We start from the raw sequence: 12,861 nt of genomic DNA, 5'->3' as shown, positions 1-12,861 counted from the left end.
GGGACTCTCTGCCTCCTGCACTTAGCTCAGCCTGCACTGCCCCGTACTTAGTGCAGGTTCTTGGAGTTAGCAAGGGTCAACCACAAGAGTCTCTCTCATGGATTCCCCACTAAGGTACCTTGAGATGAAGCACACCCATTTTTCTGAAGGTGACAGCACCCAGCCAGGGTTAGCCCTGGGATGCCCTCCCCCACACTATCCGTGTCACCTGCCTCCGCTCCCAGGTAGGCAGTTACCCACACAGGTACACACTGGGCGCCACTCAGGTTGCCTGACCTGGGAGAAATGGATGATTCCACACCTGTGTATCTGAGTCCATGGTATGCACATGACCTTGGCTCCAACTCCATAAATATAGGAGAAATGGAGAGAAGGGCGCCTAGGGGCAGACACTCACCATGGGGCGCCTGGAGGTTCTGGTTTTTGGCTTCACTTGCTGCTTGGCAGCAGCTTGTGCTGCAAAGGTAAGTCAGAGCCCTGCAGGGGACCGCAGCCCTCTCTTGCTGCATTAAGATCTGGAAACTGGGGGCAGGGCTTTAGGACGGAGGACAGAGAGATCACAGAAAGGGAAGAAGAGGCCAGCAAGCTCAGCAGCACTAGCACTCCAGGTTCTGGTCCTGCTTGGGCCACACCCAGCTTGTCTTGCTCACATGAAGCCTAGAGCAGCCTGCAGAACTGTACTGGAATCACACACCAGGAATAGTTTTGCGTGTAAGAACATCTCATGCACTATTTGGAGCATTTATACTAAAAAGCCCACTATTGCTCCATGGTTTCAGGTGTGCCTAAGTGGCAAGCCTACCCACAACCTCTGGCTTTCCCCCTTTTCTAAGGGAACCCCATAGAGAAAGAAGCAGCTAGCCTGACATTACAGAGCAACCACATCCTGTTCTTGAATAGGAATCTGAAATGTCTGTTCCAAATCAGCGCCTGTTCCCCAAGTAACCTCCGTTTCTTGCTCTTCCTGAGAGGGGTGAACCCTACCTGCTGTATGCAAGGCTTCCCTCCAAGTACCCGGAGGAGGCTGTACCAGTTCTGGGGCGCCTGTAAAGTCTGCCCTTTGACCATCGTTCTCTCTGTGTGTGGACAAGTCACAGAAAGCGCAACAGATGCGGGAGACGGCATAGGTCCCTGGACAGGGGTCCCAGCTCCTCACCACGTTACTTCCCACCCCCTTCATGCTCCAGCCCGTGTCGTGCTGGCTTGAGCCCTGGAGAACACCCTCCCTCCCCTGGAGCATGGAAGTTGGGGTGCTGGTCCTGGGCTCCTGCCATGAGAAGGAAGTAATTATCTTTCTCAAGAGAGTTCTTTTGTGGTGTTAGAAGGACCTGAACTTAGTTTCCACTGATCTACCACCAGCCAACACACCCATCCTGACACTGGCCAGAATCCCTGCATCCTTGGGCCCCCACTTGAGGCACTCAGGTCAACCACACAGATACGCTGAGAGGTGACATCCCCTGTCCCCGAGCTGGCTCCCTGACTCATCCCAGTAGCCCGGAGGCTGAAACAAGCAACCTCAGATGTCCAATTATCTGCGGAGTTTCCCCAACTCCTCTCTTTCTCCAGTTTCCTCACCCAGTATAGTGACTTCATGGGCCTGAACTTCAGAGGGCTCCTGGGGTCCTAGCTTGGGCCTGCAGCCTCAGGCCACCTACTTCCCCCTACCTGAAACCACTCACAGGGGAGAGGCAGGAGGTCACACTGTCGCTGCTGCCAGGTAAGCAGAGCTGCTCCTGCATGTATCCTGGACTGATGCAAGCAGAATGGGTGAGGGCATGCACTGGTACTGAGGTTGGACAGCCTTGTCTCAGCAGAATGACTCCCAATGGGGAAGCCCCTGCACCTCAGTTTGCAGGGACAGTGGGCCAATGGGTACCTGCCTCCAGGCCACTCGGTAAGACTACATACCAGCTGAGCGGTGGTGGCGCACACCTTTAATCCCAGCACTCAGGAGGCAGAGGCAGGTGGATCTCTGAGTTCCAGGACAGACAGGGCTGTTACACAGAGAAACCCTGTCTCAAAACAAACAAACAAAAAACGACTAGTCACCAAGTGGCAGTACTGACTGGCCCTGGGAGAACGTGGACATAGCTCCATGCCCAGCTAGCTAGGCTGTGGGGAGAGGTGGAGGAAGGAGAGTCGGACCTCAGAGGCTCACGGCTATGTCGGAAACATTCTGGCAGCAACTGTGCATCCATCACTGTTGGCAGTTGGACAGGCCTTCCCTCTGACAGCCATCAAACCTTGGGGAAATTGCTGTGGCCCATCTTACACACCAAGACTCAGCCGAGCCTTTCTTGCTCCCCAGCCATCTTGGCGGCTGGTCTCGGCTGGGGGCCATCCGGTACCTAAGGCAGGAAGATGGTGGCCGCAAAGAAGATGAAAAAGTCTCTGGAGTTGGTGAAAAGTGAAAAGTACATGCTGGTATACAAACAGACTCTGAAGATGACCAGACAGGGCAAAGCAAAATTGGTTATCCTCGCCAACAACTGCCCCGCTTTGAGGAAATCCAAAATAGAATACTATGCTTTGTTGGCTAAAACTGGTGTCCGTCACTACAGTGGCAATAACGTTGAGTTGGGTACAGTGTGTGGAAAACACTACAGAGTATGCACACTGGCTATCCTTGACCCAAGTGGTTCCAATATTATTAGAAGCATGCCAGAACAGACTGGTGAAAGGTAAAATAGAGTTTTCCTTTAATAAAACTTTACCAGAGCGCCTTTAAATAAACAAATGAAGACTCAGCTGAGATCTAGACCTTCATTCTAGAAGGGCAGAATATGGGCTGAAGTGGCTTCAGGCAGCTGCAGAAGGATGGGCCAGGATTGGGTGGGGGCTGAACCATCCCTTCCAGCACTTGGCAGGGGACCTGCTAGCACCCTGGAGCCTGTTCAGTCAGCCACTCTGGATTCAGGCTAGCCCAAACCCATCTGACCCTGTCACATTTCACCTGCAGCTGGGTTCTGTGTACACAGAAGGTGGTTTCGTGGAGGGCGTCAACAAGAAGCTTAGTCTCTTGGGTGGTGACTCTGTCGACATCTTCAAAGGCATCCCCTTTGCCACCGCCAAGACCCTAGAGAATCCCGAGCGTCACCCGGGCTGGCAAGGTGGGTACTGGGTGCTGGGTTGGCCCTGGCCCTGACCCTGGCTGGGCTGGTCCTCTTCACGCCTGCCCCTCCTCTCACTGTAGGGACTCTGAAGGCCAACAGCTTCCAGAAGCGATGCCTACAGGCCACCCTCACCCAGGACAGCACCTATGGGCAAGAAGACTGCCTCTACCTCAACATCTGGGTGCCCCAGGGCAGGAAACAAGGTTTGGATTCTAGTTTCCCAGAGGATCTCACCCCACTCCCTACACCAGAGCTTCAAGGATCCCCGCAGTCTGGGCTGAGCACCTGCTCTAACAGGGCTAATGAGTTCACTGGGGAGAGGGCCTGCCGGTGTCTGAAGTCCCTGTCTGCCCCTGTTACAGTGTCCCGGGACCTGCCTGTGATGATCTGGATCTATGGAGGCGCCTTTCTTATGGGATCTGGCCACGGGGCCAATTTCCTCTCAAACTACCTGTATGACGGGGAAGAGATTGCCACTCGGGGTAACGTCATCGTGGTCACTTTCAACTACCGCGTGGGACCTTTGGGTTTCCTTAGCACCGGAGACGCCAACCTTCCAGGTAGGTTGCGACAGTGAACATGCTGAACCCTGTGAACTCTGAAGCCAACAGACGGATGCACTCCAGAACTCTCTACCCTGATGGCTACGGGAGGGCCCAGAACCTTCTTCAGAGAGTTGGGGTACAGGAGCTGAACTGTGAGGCCTGGGAGCTCTAGGCAGTCATCGGGAAATGAGAGAAGCCGAGGGACAGAGTGACTGAGGCGCAAGTTGAGTCCTGGAGAGCAAGGTAGGGAGGCTGAGGTAGAGTCGAGTGGACATGGAAATCAAAGGACAGACAGACAGTAGGAGGAAGTGTGTAGGACCCAAGCAGAGCCACCAGCTGGCTTTATTTCCCTGGACCTCCCCACCCTTGCAAGTCCTCTGCTCAGTCTCCTGGAGAGCCCTTGTTTGCCGTCCTGGACTCTTCCAGGGTATCGCTGCAGTTAGGACTGGTTCCCGCTGTTCACATGACTTGCCACCCTCTGTATAAGCCCCAGGTCGCTCATCTCTAGCCTCCCCCAACTCTAGTTGAGGGTCTCTCCTGATGAAGGCTATACTCCCCATACCCTCAGGTAACTTTGGCCTTCGAGATCAGCACATGGCTATCGCCTGGGTGAAGAGGAACATCGCAGCCTTTGGGGGGGATCCCGATAACATCACCATCTTTGGGGAGTCTGCCGGAGGTGCCAGTGTCTCTCTGCAGGTCTGGGGCCCTCTGGTGTGGAGAGTCTGACCCCAAGATTAGGGGAGGGAGCCAGTGGGGCCTAGGAGAATGGTCAGAGCGGGGTGCAGCTGGGAGCTCTGGCCCAGGTACAGCCTGTTGATAGGGCTTCCGGGTATTGCAGACCCTCTCCCCGTACAACAAGGGCCTCATCCGGCGAGCCATCAGTCAGAGTGGCGTGGCGCTGAGCCCCTGGGCCATCCAGGAGAACCCACTTCTCTGGGCCAAAAAGGTAAGTGCCACAGGGCAGGAGTAGCCAGGGTGGGGACCGTTCCCATTTCCATGCTGTCCTGGATCTTCCCTTTGCGGCCCCTAGCCGTTCCAGGCCTGGCCACGGCTTCCTCTAACCTCCCGCTCTGCATTCCCCTAGATTGCTGAGAAGGTGGGATGCCCCACAGACGACACTAGCAAGTTGGCTGGGTGTCTGAAGGTCACAGATCCCCGGGCCTTGACACTGGCCTACAGGTTGCCCTTGAAACAGCAGGAGTGTAAGTGTGAGCTGCTGGGGGTGGGAGGCCTTGTGGGCCAAGGCTGAGCGTGTCCCTAACTTCCTGTCACTTCCCTCTAGCAGGTCCCAGTGGTAAAGGGGGCTTATACTGATCTTTCTTCCATTCCTCCAGAGACATTTAATAAGCCAAACACGGCCAGGTGTGGTGGTGTATACTTTAATCCCAGCAGTCTGGTCTACACAGTGAGAGGCCAGCCAGAGTCACATAGGGAGACTCCCTGTCTAAAAATAAATAAAAAGGAATAAAGAGGGCTGGAGAGATGGCTCAGTGGTTAAGAGCTTTGCCTGCTCTTCCAGAGGTCCTGAGTTCAATTCCCAGCAACCACAGGTGCTCACAACCATCTGTAATGGTGCCCTCTTCTGGCCTTCAGGGATACATGCAGGCAGAATACTTTGAATACATAATAAATAAATAAATCTTATAAAAAAAAAGGAAGGAAGGAAAAACATGATAGCATGAACCCATGCATAGTTTCAGGAAGATGTGTGGACCCAGACCCAGGGCCTCTCTACCTTTCTTGTTAATGTGTCAATCATTTGCAAATTTCCAAATGCCTGCTGTGGTGTTTGGACCTTCTAGCTGGAGCTGCTACCAGCAAACATGAAGAAGCAACCTGTCAGCCTAGGAGATGGAATTTGTTTTCTTTGCTTATTTTTCTAAAGCAAAGTCCAGCGGTCTTAGTGTTTGTGCCCTTGGTTCCTCTTGCCCTCTTGTATCATAGAGCAAACCCTGAGCCTATGCGTGATAGGCAAAAGCTTGACCTGTGAGCACCTCTGCCGCTCAAACCAACTATTTTGTTTGGGGAGCCACTGAAGGAAGCTTCACTGTGCTGGGCCCAAGGACAGGTCAACTGGCAAGCCTAGAGGGCAGGCAGACCTCATACATGGTGGCCAGCAGACTAGAACCTCCTCCCTGGTGTAGGTTCAACAAGGAAAGAGGGAGGGGACAGGGGCACTGAAGCAGGAGAGCAGACAGCGCCAGCCTGTGGAGCAGTAGACTCTCCCCATGGTCATGAGACAAAGTCTGGGGACGTTCTTACCTATCACAACCAGGGAAGGGTACCACTGATGTCGAGCATGTTAGGCTAGGGACAAGTTCGACAGCCTACACATAGGACAGTCATCCCTATCACAAGCTGACAGTAGCCCAAAAAGTCCCTGAGGCTGGGGCTAAGGAACCCTGCCTGGTCTGGTCAGATAAAGGAAGAAAGAGGTCAAGCTTAGTACAAAAAGTCAAGAGAAGGACCCGGCAGGCATTTAAAAGTATAAGGATCCAGGCCGGGCGGTGGTGGCGCACGCCTTTAATCCCAGCACTCGGGAGGCAGAGGCAGGCGGATCTCTGTGAGTTCGAGACCAGCCTGGTCTACAAGAGCTAGTTCCAGGACAGGCTCCAAAACCACAGAGAAACCCTGTCTCGAAAAACCAAAAAAAAAAAAAAAAAGTATAAGGATCTGTTGGCTCTCCCACTCAGACCCCATTTGGTATTACCTGGGCTTCACCCCTGTTGTCGATGGAGACTTCATCCCTGATGACCCCATCAATCTGTATGCCAATGCCGCTGACATTGACTACCTGGCTGGCACTAACGACATGGATGGCCACCTCTTTGCTACTGTTGACATGCCAGCCATCGATAAGTCCAAACAGGATATCACAGAGTGAGCAAGGGAGGGCAGATGCACCTGATAATACCTGGGAAGGAACAGGCATTGCTTGGGGAGGGGGAGGCTAGCCTCGCGGTGGGTGGGGGAGGAGGCGGGGTTGCTTAATAGAGTGAGCGTGAGGAGGTGGGTGCTGTGTTGGGGTAAGGGCAGACAGACATGCTCCTGCCACCACCAGCAGCAGGTCCAGTGTCTGTTTCCCCCATCCCCATGTAGGGAGGACTTCTACAGGCTAGTCAGTGGAAGCACCGTCAGAAAGGGGCTTAAGGGTGCCCAAGCCACCTTTGGCATCTACACCGAGTCCTGGGCCCAGGACCCATCCCAGGAGAATAAGAAGAAGACAGTGGTGGCCTTTGAGACTGACGCCCTCTTCCTGATCCCCACAGAGATGGCTCTGGCCCAGCACAGAGCCCATGCCAAGTGAGGTTCTGGGAAGGGGTGTGTGGGGGAGGCTCTTGAGAGAAGGCTGCTTAGGCCGCTGTGGCTTTTGACCAAGGCCTCTTGGCTAACTGAGCAATGAATTTAGCTCTGGGCTACACATCCGTCAAGATTAAATGGGTAATAGAGGCATATACCTTGTCCAATCATGTGAGACATATGAATTCAGATGGGGAGAAACAAATCCTTAACCTTGAATTATGGGAAGAGCCCTCTGAATATTTTGCAGAGTGGAGACATGAACCATGAAAGTGCAGATCCGTGAACATGGCTGCAGCTTTTTTTTCCCTGGGCATCAAAAACTCCAGTTGAGAACTGGGCACAGTAGCACACACTTATAATCCCAGCTCAGGAGGCAGATCTCTGAGTTCAAGGCCAGTCTGGTCTACATAGTAAGTTCCAGATTAGCCAAGGCCACATAAAGAGACACTGTCTCAAACAAACATACCCCAATTTGTGAGACTTGGGGGTCCATCAGTCCCTGCCCTGCTCCTTCTGGCCTCTCTCCAGGGCCTGCCGCCCAATGGAGCCTCCCCCCAACCTATCTGTTTCTGTTACCCTCAGGAGTGCCAATACCTATTCTTACCTGTTTTCCCACCCTTCACGGATGCCCATCTACCCCAAATGGATGGGGGCTGACCATGCCGATGACCTCCAGTATGTCTTCGGAAAACCCTTTGCCACTCCACTGGGCTACCGGGCCCAAGAAAGAAGTGTCTCCAAGGCCATGATTGCCTACTGGACCAACTTTGCCAGGAGTGGGTAAGATGTGGGGTTGAGCCTAGGACCAAGGGTAGCAAACTTGAGGACTCCTGTGGCCCTGTAAGCCTCGGCTCTGGCCCTGCCCCTCATTTGGGCAAACTTCTTATCCTCAAGCCTTGGTAACCAGTTTGCACATGGGCAGAAGAGCTGCTGACCCAGCCCCAAGGCCAAGTACATGTTCACCATGACTGAGCATCAAAATGTTGGCTCAGAGGGCCAACCTGTCTCTGTGTAGAGCTGTCTGTGAGCACAGGTCTCCAGTTGTAGCAGGCTTTCTCGGACCCCCAGCCCCCAAGTCATGACATGGAGACTTATTACTAATTATGACTGCTCGGCCTTATCTTATGCTTGTCCCATTAGCTCTTATAACTTTTTTTTAAATTTATTTATTTATTATGTATACAATATTCTCTGTGTGTGTATGGCCAGAAGAGGGCATTACAGATGGTTGTGAGCCACCATGTGGTTGCTGGGAATTGAACTCAGGACCTTTGGAAGAGCAGGCCATGCTCTTAACCTCTGAGCCATCTCTCCAGCCCTAGCTCTTATAACTTAATTCAATCTGTTTCTCTTCATCTACAGTTTGCCTGGGGACTTTTTACCTTTCTTTCATTCTGTACCCGTGACCTCCATTGCTGGCTGGCTAGCTGGCCCCAGGCGTCTCCCTTTCTCCTTCCTTCTCTCTCTCTTTCTCTCTTTCTCTCTTTCTCTCTCTCTCTCTCTCTCTCTCTCTCTCTCTCTCTCCTTCTTTTCCTGCTTATTCTCTCTGCCTGCCCCCCCCCCCATTCCTCTGGTGCCTAGCCATTGGCTGTTCAGCTCTTTATCAAACCAGGCAGGCAAGGTGAAAAAAACAACAACATTCAGTTAAACAAATGCAATGCACCTTCCCATAGTTAAATACCCCACAACATAAACAAATGTAGCACCTTTCTATAGTCAAAGTAACATTTCACACATTCGGTCTCTTTGTCATCCTCAGCCCCCACTCAGTCTCTTCTCATTCTGTAGGGATCCCAACATGGGCAACTCACAGGTGCCCACACACTGGTACCCTTATACCGTGGAGAACGGCAACTACCTGAACATCACTAAGTCGATAACTAGCTCGTCCATGAAGCAGCACCTGAGAGCCAAGTTCCTGCAATACTGGGCTGTGACGTACGAGGTGCTGCCCACAGTGGCTGATGAACAGGGGACCCTCCCTCCCCCTGAGGATGACTCAGAAGCTGTCCCTGTGCCCCCTGTGGATGATTCCCAGGCTGCCCCTGTGTCCCCAACAGACGAGGCTCAGATGCCTGTCGTTATTGGCTTCTAATGTCTGGTAAGCCTTGGTCCCAGGGTCTTCCTCTTTTTAGGTTCTCCTTTCTCAATAAAGCCTTAGCTGTGCCCACCTGGTATTTGGTTTTTGTTCCTGACACAGCCTGGAGGAAGGAGGGACCCTCAGTCGATAGCGACAGACACTTGGTTCATCCCTGCCAATCCTCAGGCTGTAGAAGTCAAAGGACTATCTTTTTTTAAAAATTTATTTATTAAAGATTTCTGCCTCCTCCCCTCCACCGCCTTCCATTTCCCTCCCCCTCCCCCGATCAAGTCCCCCTCCCTTGTCAGCTCGAAGAGCAATCAGGGTTCCCTGCCCTGTGGGAAGTCCAAGGACCACCCACCTCCATCCAGGTCTAGTAAGGTGAGCATCCAAACTGCCTAGGCTCCCACAAAGCCAGTACGTGCAGTAGGATCAAAAACCCATTGCCATTGTTCTTGAGTTCTCAGTAGTCCTCATTGTCTCAAAGGACTATCTTTAGCTTAGGAGCAAACACACAGCACCAGAGATGTCAAACATGGGGCGGGAGTCTCTTGTAGGCAGGAAGCAGGCACCCTGGGATCCTGGAAAATCACTCATCAGGGTCATTCTCCAGCCCTGGCCAGCATATGTGGCAGAGAGAGAGGGCCATCATGGGCACAGGCAGCTATAGGGAGCTAGAACCTGGCTCACAGGCCTCAGGAATGCTAATAGAAAGACACACACTACAGCTGTAAGCACTGTACTCTGGCTTTCCTATGTGTGGTGCCAGCAGGGGATAGAACCCTGAGGCTGGTGTCTCAGGGAGTGTCTCCATAAGAAAGGGGTTGGCCAGGGTCCTGCTTGTCTGTGAGTAATCCTTCTCCTCCCCCTCTTTTCCCGCTCCCTCCTCAGACTTTTTGTTTGGTTTGGTTTTTGTTTTTTGAGATAGGGTTTCCTCTGTGTAACATCCCTGGCTGTCCTGTCCTTTGTAGACCAGGCTGGCCTTGAACTCACAGAGATTCGCCTGCCTCTGCCTCCCAAATTCTGGGATTAAAGATGTGTGCCACCAAGGCCTGGCCCCTCCTAAGACTTTTATGACTTTGAAGTCTACATGTCCCTACTGTGATCCAATAAACATTCAGGCAAGCTTCAAATGCTCCCCTTCCTCCACAGCTGTAGGAAGGCTTCCTTTTGGTTAAGAAACCATTCTTGCAAGTGGCTTTTGTTTCTAACCTAGGACTTGCTGTATTGTCCAGGCTGGTCTGGAAGCTGGGCTCAAGGGCTCCTTCTGCGTCAGCTTTCCAAGAACCTAGAATTATGAACTAGGATTTATAATACTATTTATATTAAATTAAATAATTGTATTTTGAGTCAAAGTTTTGCTATCTCAGGCTGGTCTCCAACTCATAATCTTCCTGCCTCAGTCTCCCAAGTACTGCGATCACGGGGGTGTACCATTGTGTTCAGTCTGCAAGCATAAATTTTTTAAAAATCTTTTATTTGTATTTCATATGCATTGGTGTTTTGCCTACATGTATGACTGTGTGAGGGAGTTGGATCCCCTGGAACAGGAATTACAGACAGTTGTGAGCTGCCATGTGGGTGCTGGGAATTGAACCTGGGTCCTCTAGAAGAACAGTTAGTGCTTTTAATAACTGAGCCATCTCTCAGGCTGGTAAAATTCTTAAAATTGTAATAAACAGGTCAGCAAGATGGCTGAGCAGGTAAAAGCCTGAATCCACATAAAGGTGGAAGGAGAGAACCAACTCCATGAAGTGGTCCTCTGACACCCAGTGTGCACATACCCCCTACACATTGAAAGATATTTATTGTGATAGAATACATGTCTTAGGGGCTGGAGAGATGGCTCAGAGGTTAAGAACACTGACGACTGCTTTTCAAGATCCAACACTCTCACACAGACATACATGTAGGCAAAACACCAATGCACATAAACTAATTTTTTCTTAAAAATCCATGGGCTGGAGAGATGGCTCAGAGGTTAAGATCATCGACTGCTCTTCCAAAGGTCCTGAGTTTAATTCCCAGCAACCACATGGTGGCTCACAACCATCTGTAATGAGATCTGATGCCCTCTTCTGGCCTGCAGGTGTACATGCAGGCATTGTACACATAATAAATAATAAAACATCAAAAAAAATCCATGTCTTAGGCTAACTGAAGTATTTGCAGGAGAATTACACTGTTGTACCCCCAGCACCATTACTTTCTTTTGGTATTTTTTTAAAATTTTTTTCATTTATTTTACATATCAATCACAGTTTTCTCTCCCTCTTCTTCTTGTTCCCTCCCTCCAATTTCCATCTATCCCATCATCCACTCCTCCTCTGTTTCAGAAATAGGCAGCCCTCCCATGGGAGTCAACAAAGCATGTCATATCAAGTTGAGGCAGGACCAAGCTCCTGGTGCTGTATCAAGGCTGGGGAAGCATCCCTGCATGAGGAATAAGTTCCAAAAAGCAAGCTCACGCAGCAGGGACAGACTCTGGTCCCATTGCAGGGGTCCCACAAACAGACCGAGCTACACAACTGTCATTCATGTGTGGAGGGTTTAGGCTGGTCCCATGCAGGCTCTTTAGTCTAGAGTCTAGAGTCCGTGAGCTCCCATTAGCTCAGGTCCACTACCTCTGTTGTTTCGCTGTCATGGTCTCTACCCCATCTTGCTCATACAATCCCTCCTCCCTCTCATCAGCCAGATTCCTGGAGTTCAGCCCAGTGCTTGGCTGTGAATCTCTGCATCTGCTTCTATCAACTACTGGAAGAAGGCTCCACGATGACAATTAGGGTAGTCCCCAGTCTGATTAAAGGGGAAGGCCAGTTCAGGCACCCTCTCCACTATTGCTTGGAGTCTTAGCTGCAGGTCATCCTTGGAGATTCCTGGGAATTTCCTGGCACCAGGTTTCTCCCTATCCCCAAAATGGCCCCCTCTATCAAGATCTCGTTCATTATTCTCCCCCTCCGTATCAGCCCCAACTTGATCAACCAGATCCCTCGTGTGTGTGTGTGTGTGTGTGTGTGTGTGTGTCCACTACCCAGGAGATCTCACCTATTCCCCTTCCCAGGGAAATCCACATGTCCCTCTAGGGTCCTCTTTGTTACCTAGCTTCTCTGGAGCTAGACCACTGCCTATTTCCCAAACTCTTTATCACCCCAGACAGAAAGAAACTCTGGTTCCACTCGACATCGGCTCTCCACTCTCCTTCCCAGCCCCTTGTGACATGTCATTTCATACGCCCTTAAGGCCTGTCTGTGTGCTCCCCGTCCCGCCTGCTGCTGGTGCTCCAGGACCTTAAGTACTCCTCTGATTGTTGCAAAGTTGGTAGCAATGCACTCACTTTCAAATTTGAGTGACGTGGGTCCTTTATTTAAATTCTTGGCTGATTTAACTAAAGGTTTGTCAATTTTGCTTATCTTTTCCAAGAACCTGATTCTGTTTTCCATTTATCTGCTACATGTCTCCCCCCATTTTAGTGTGTGGAGCACGCATATTTGTGTATGATCGGGGTGTGCATGTGGAGGCCCAAGGTTGATGTCGGTAAGCATCCTGGGTTTTCTTCTGTAGTCTCAGGGCCTTTCCCCACAGTAGACGAGATGATTTACTTCAGTGTGTTTGAGGTTTTCCCTGCACGTGTCTAGGAGGCCAGAAGAGGGCGCCAGGTTTCCTTTCCTAGAAGTACAGGTGGTGGTGAGCCGCTGCAGGGAACCAAATCTGCATCCCCTACAAGACCAACAAAGCAAACAAGTGACCCGGAGCTCTCTCCAGACCCTGTTTAAAATGATGTGGATTTCTTCCTTCATTTTGCGTGTGTGTGTGT

At 51.4% G+C, this 12,861-nt stretch overlaps 2 protein-coding genes across 2 annotated transcripts; both read left to right on the top strand.

The window, feature by feature from the left end:
• Nucleotides 1–398: 398 nt before the first annotated feature.
• On the top strand, nt 399–9,062 carry Cel (carboxyl ester lipase). Its single transcript, XM_041675083.1, has 11 exons — nt 399–464; nt 2,963–3,113; nt 3,197–3,319; nt 3,479–3,676; nt 4,230–4,360; nt 4,503–4,610; nt 4,749–4,866; nt 6,358–6,544; nt 6,764–6,967; nt 7,550–7,747; nt 8,756–9,062. The coding sequence occupies exons 1-11, from the start codon at nt 399–401 to the stop codon at nt 9,060–9,062; spliced, it is 1,791 nt and encodes a 596-aa protein (XP_041531017.1).
• On the top strand, nt 2,365–2,688 carry LOC121463043 (60S ribosomal protein L30-like). The gene has a single exon (XM_041675084.1). It carries the CDS (start codon nt 2,365–2,367, stop codon nt 2,686–2,688), a length of 324 nt encoding a protein of 107 aa, XP_041531018.1.
• Nucleotides 9,063–12,861: the final 3,799 nt, after the last annotated feature.

Source organism: Microtus oregoni, unplaced genomic scaffold (genome assembly GCF_018167655.1).
Source record: "Microtus oregoni isolate MIOR12 unplaced genomic scaffold, Mior012 000025F_ref0000491, whole genome shotgun sequence".
Lineage (NCBI taxonomy): Eukaryota > Metazoa > Chordata > Mammalia > Rodentia > Cricetidae > Microtus > Microtus oregoni.
This window is presented reverse-complemented; position numbering and strand designations above follow the sequence as displayed.

Excerpts from the sequence above, each read along its gene's own strand:
- Cel (XM_041675083.1), top strand. The coding sequence starts at position 399 with ATGGGGCGCCTGGAGGTTCTGGTTTTTGGCTTCACTTGCTGCTTGGCA. Across the intron at positions 4,611-4,748 it reads CACTTCTCTGGGCCAAAAAG|ATTGCTGAGAAGGTGGGATG; the intron begins GTAAGTGCCACA and ends GCATTCCCCTAG. Across the intron at positions 6,545-6,763 it reads TCCAAACAGGATATCACAGA|GGAGGACTTCTACAGGCTAG; the intron begins GTGAGCAAGGGA and ends ATCCCCATGTAG.
- LOC121463043 (XM_041675084.1), top strand. The coding sequence starts at position 2,365 with ATGGTGGCCGCAAAGAAGATGAAAAAGTCTCTGGAGTTGGTGAAAAGT.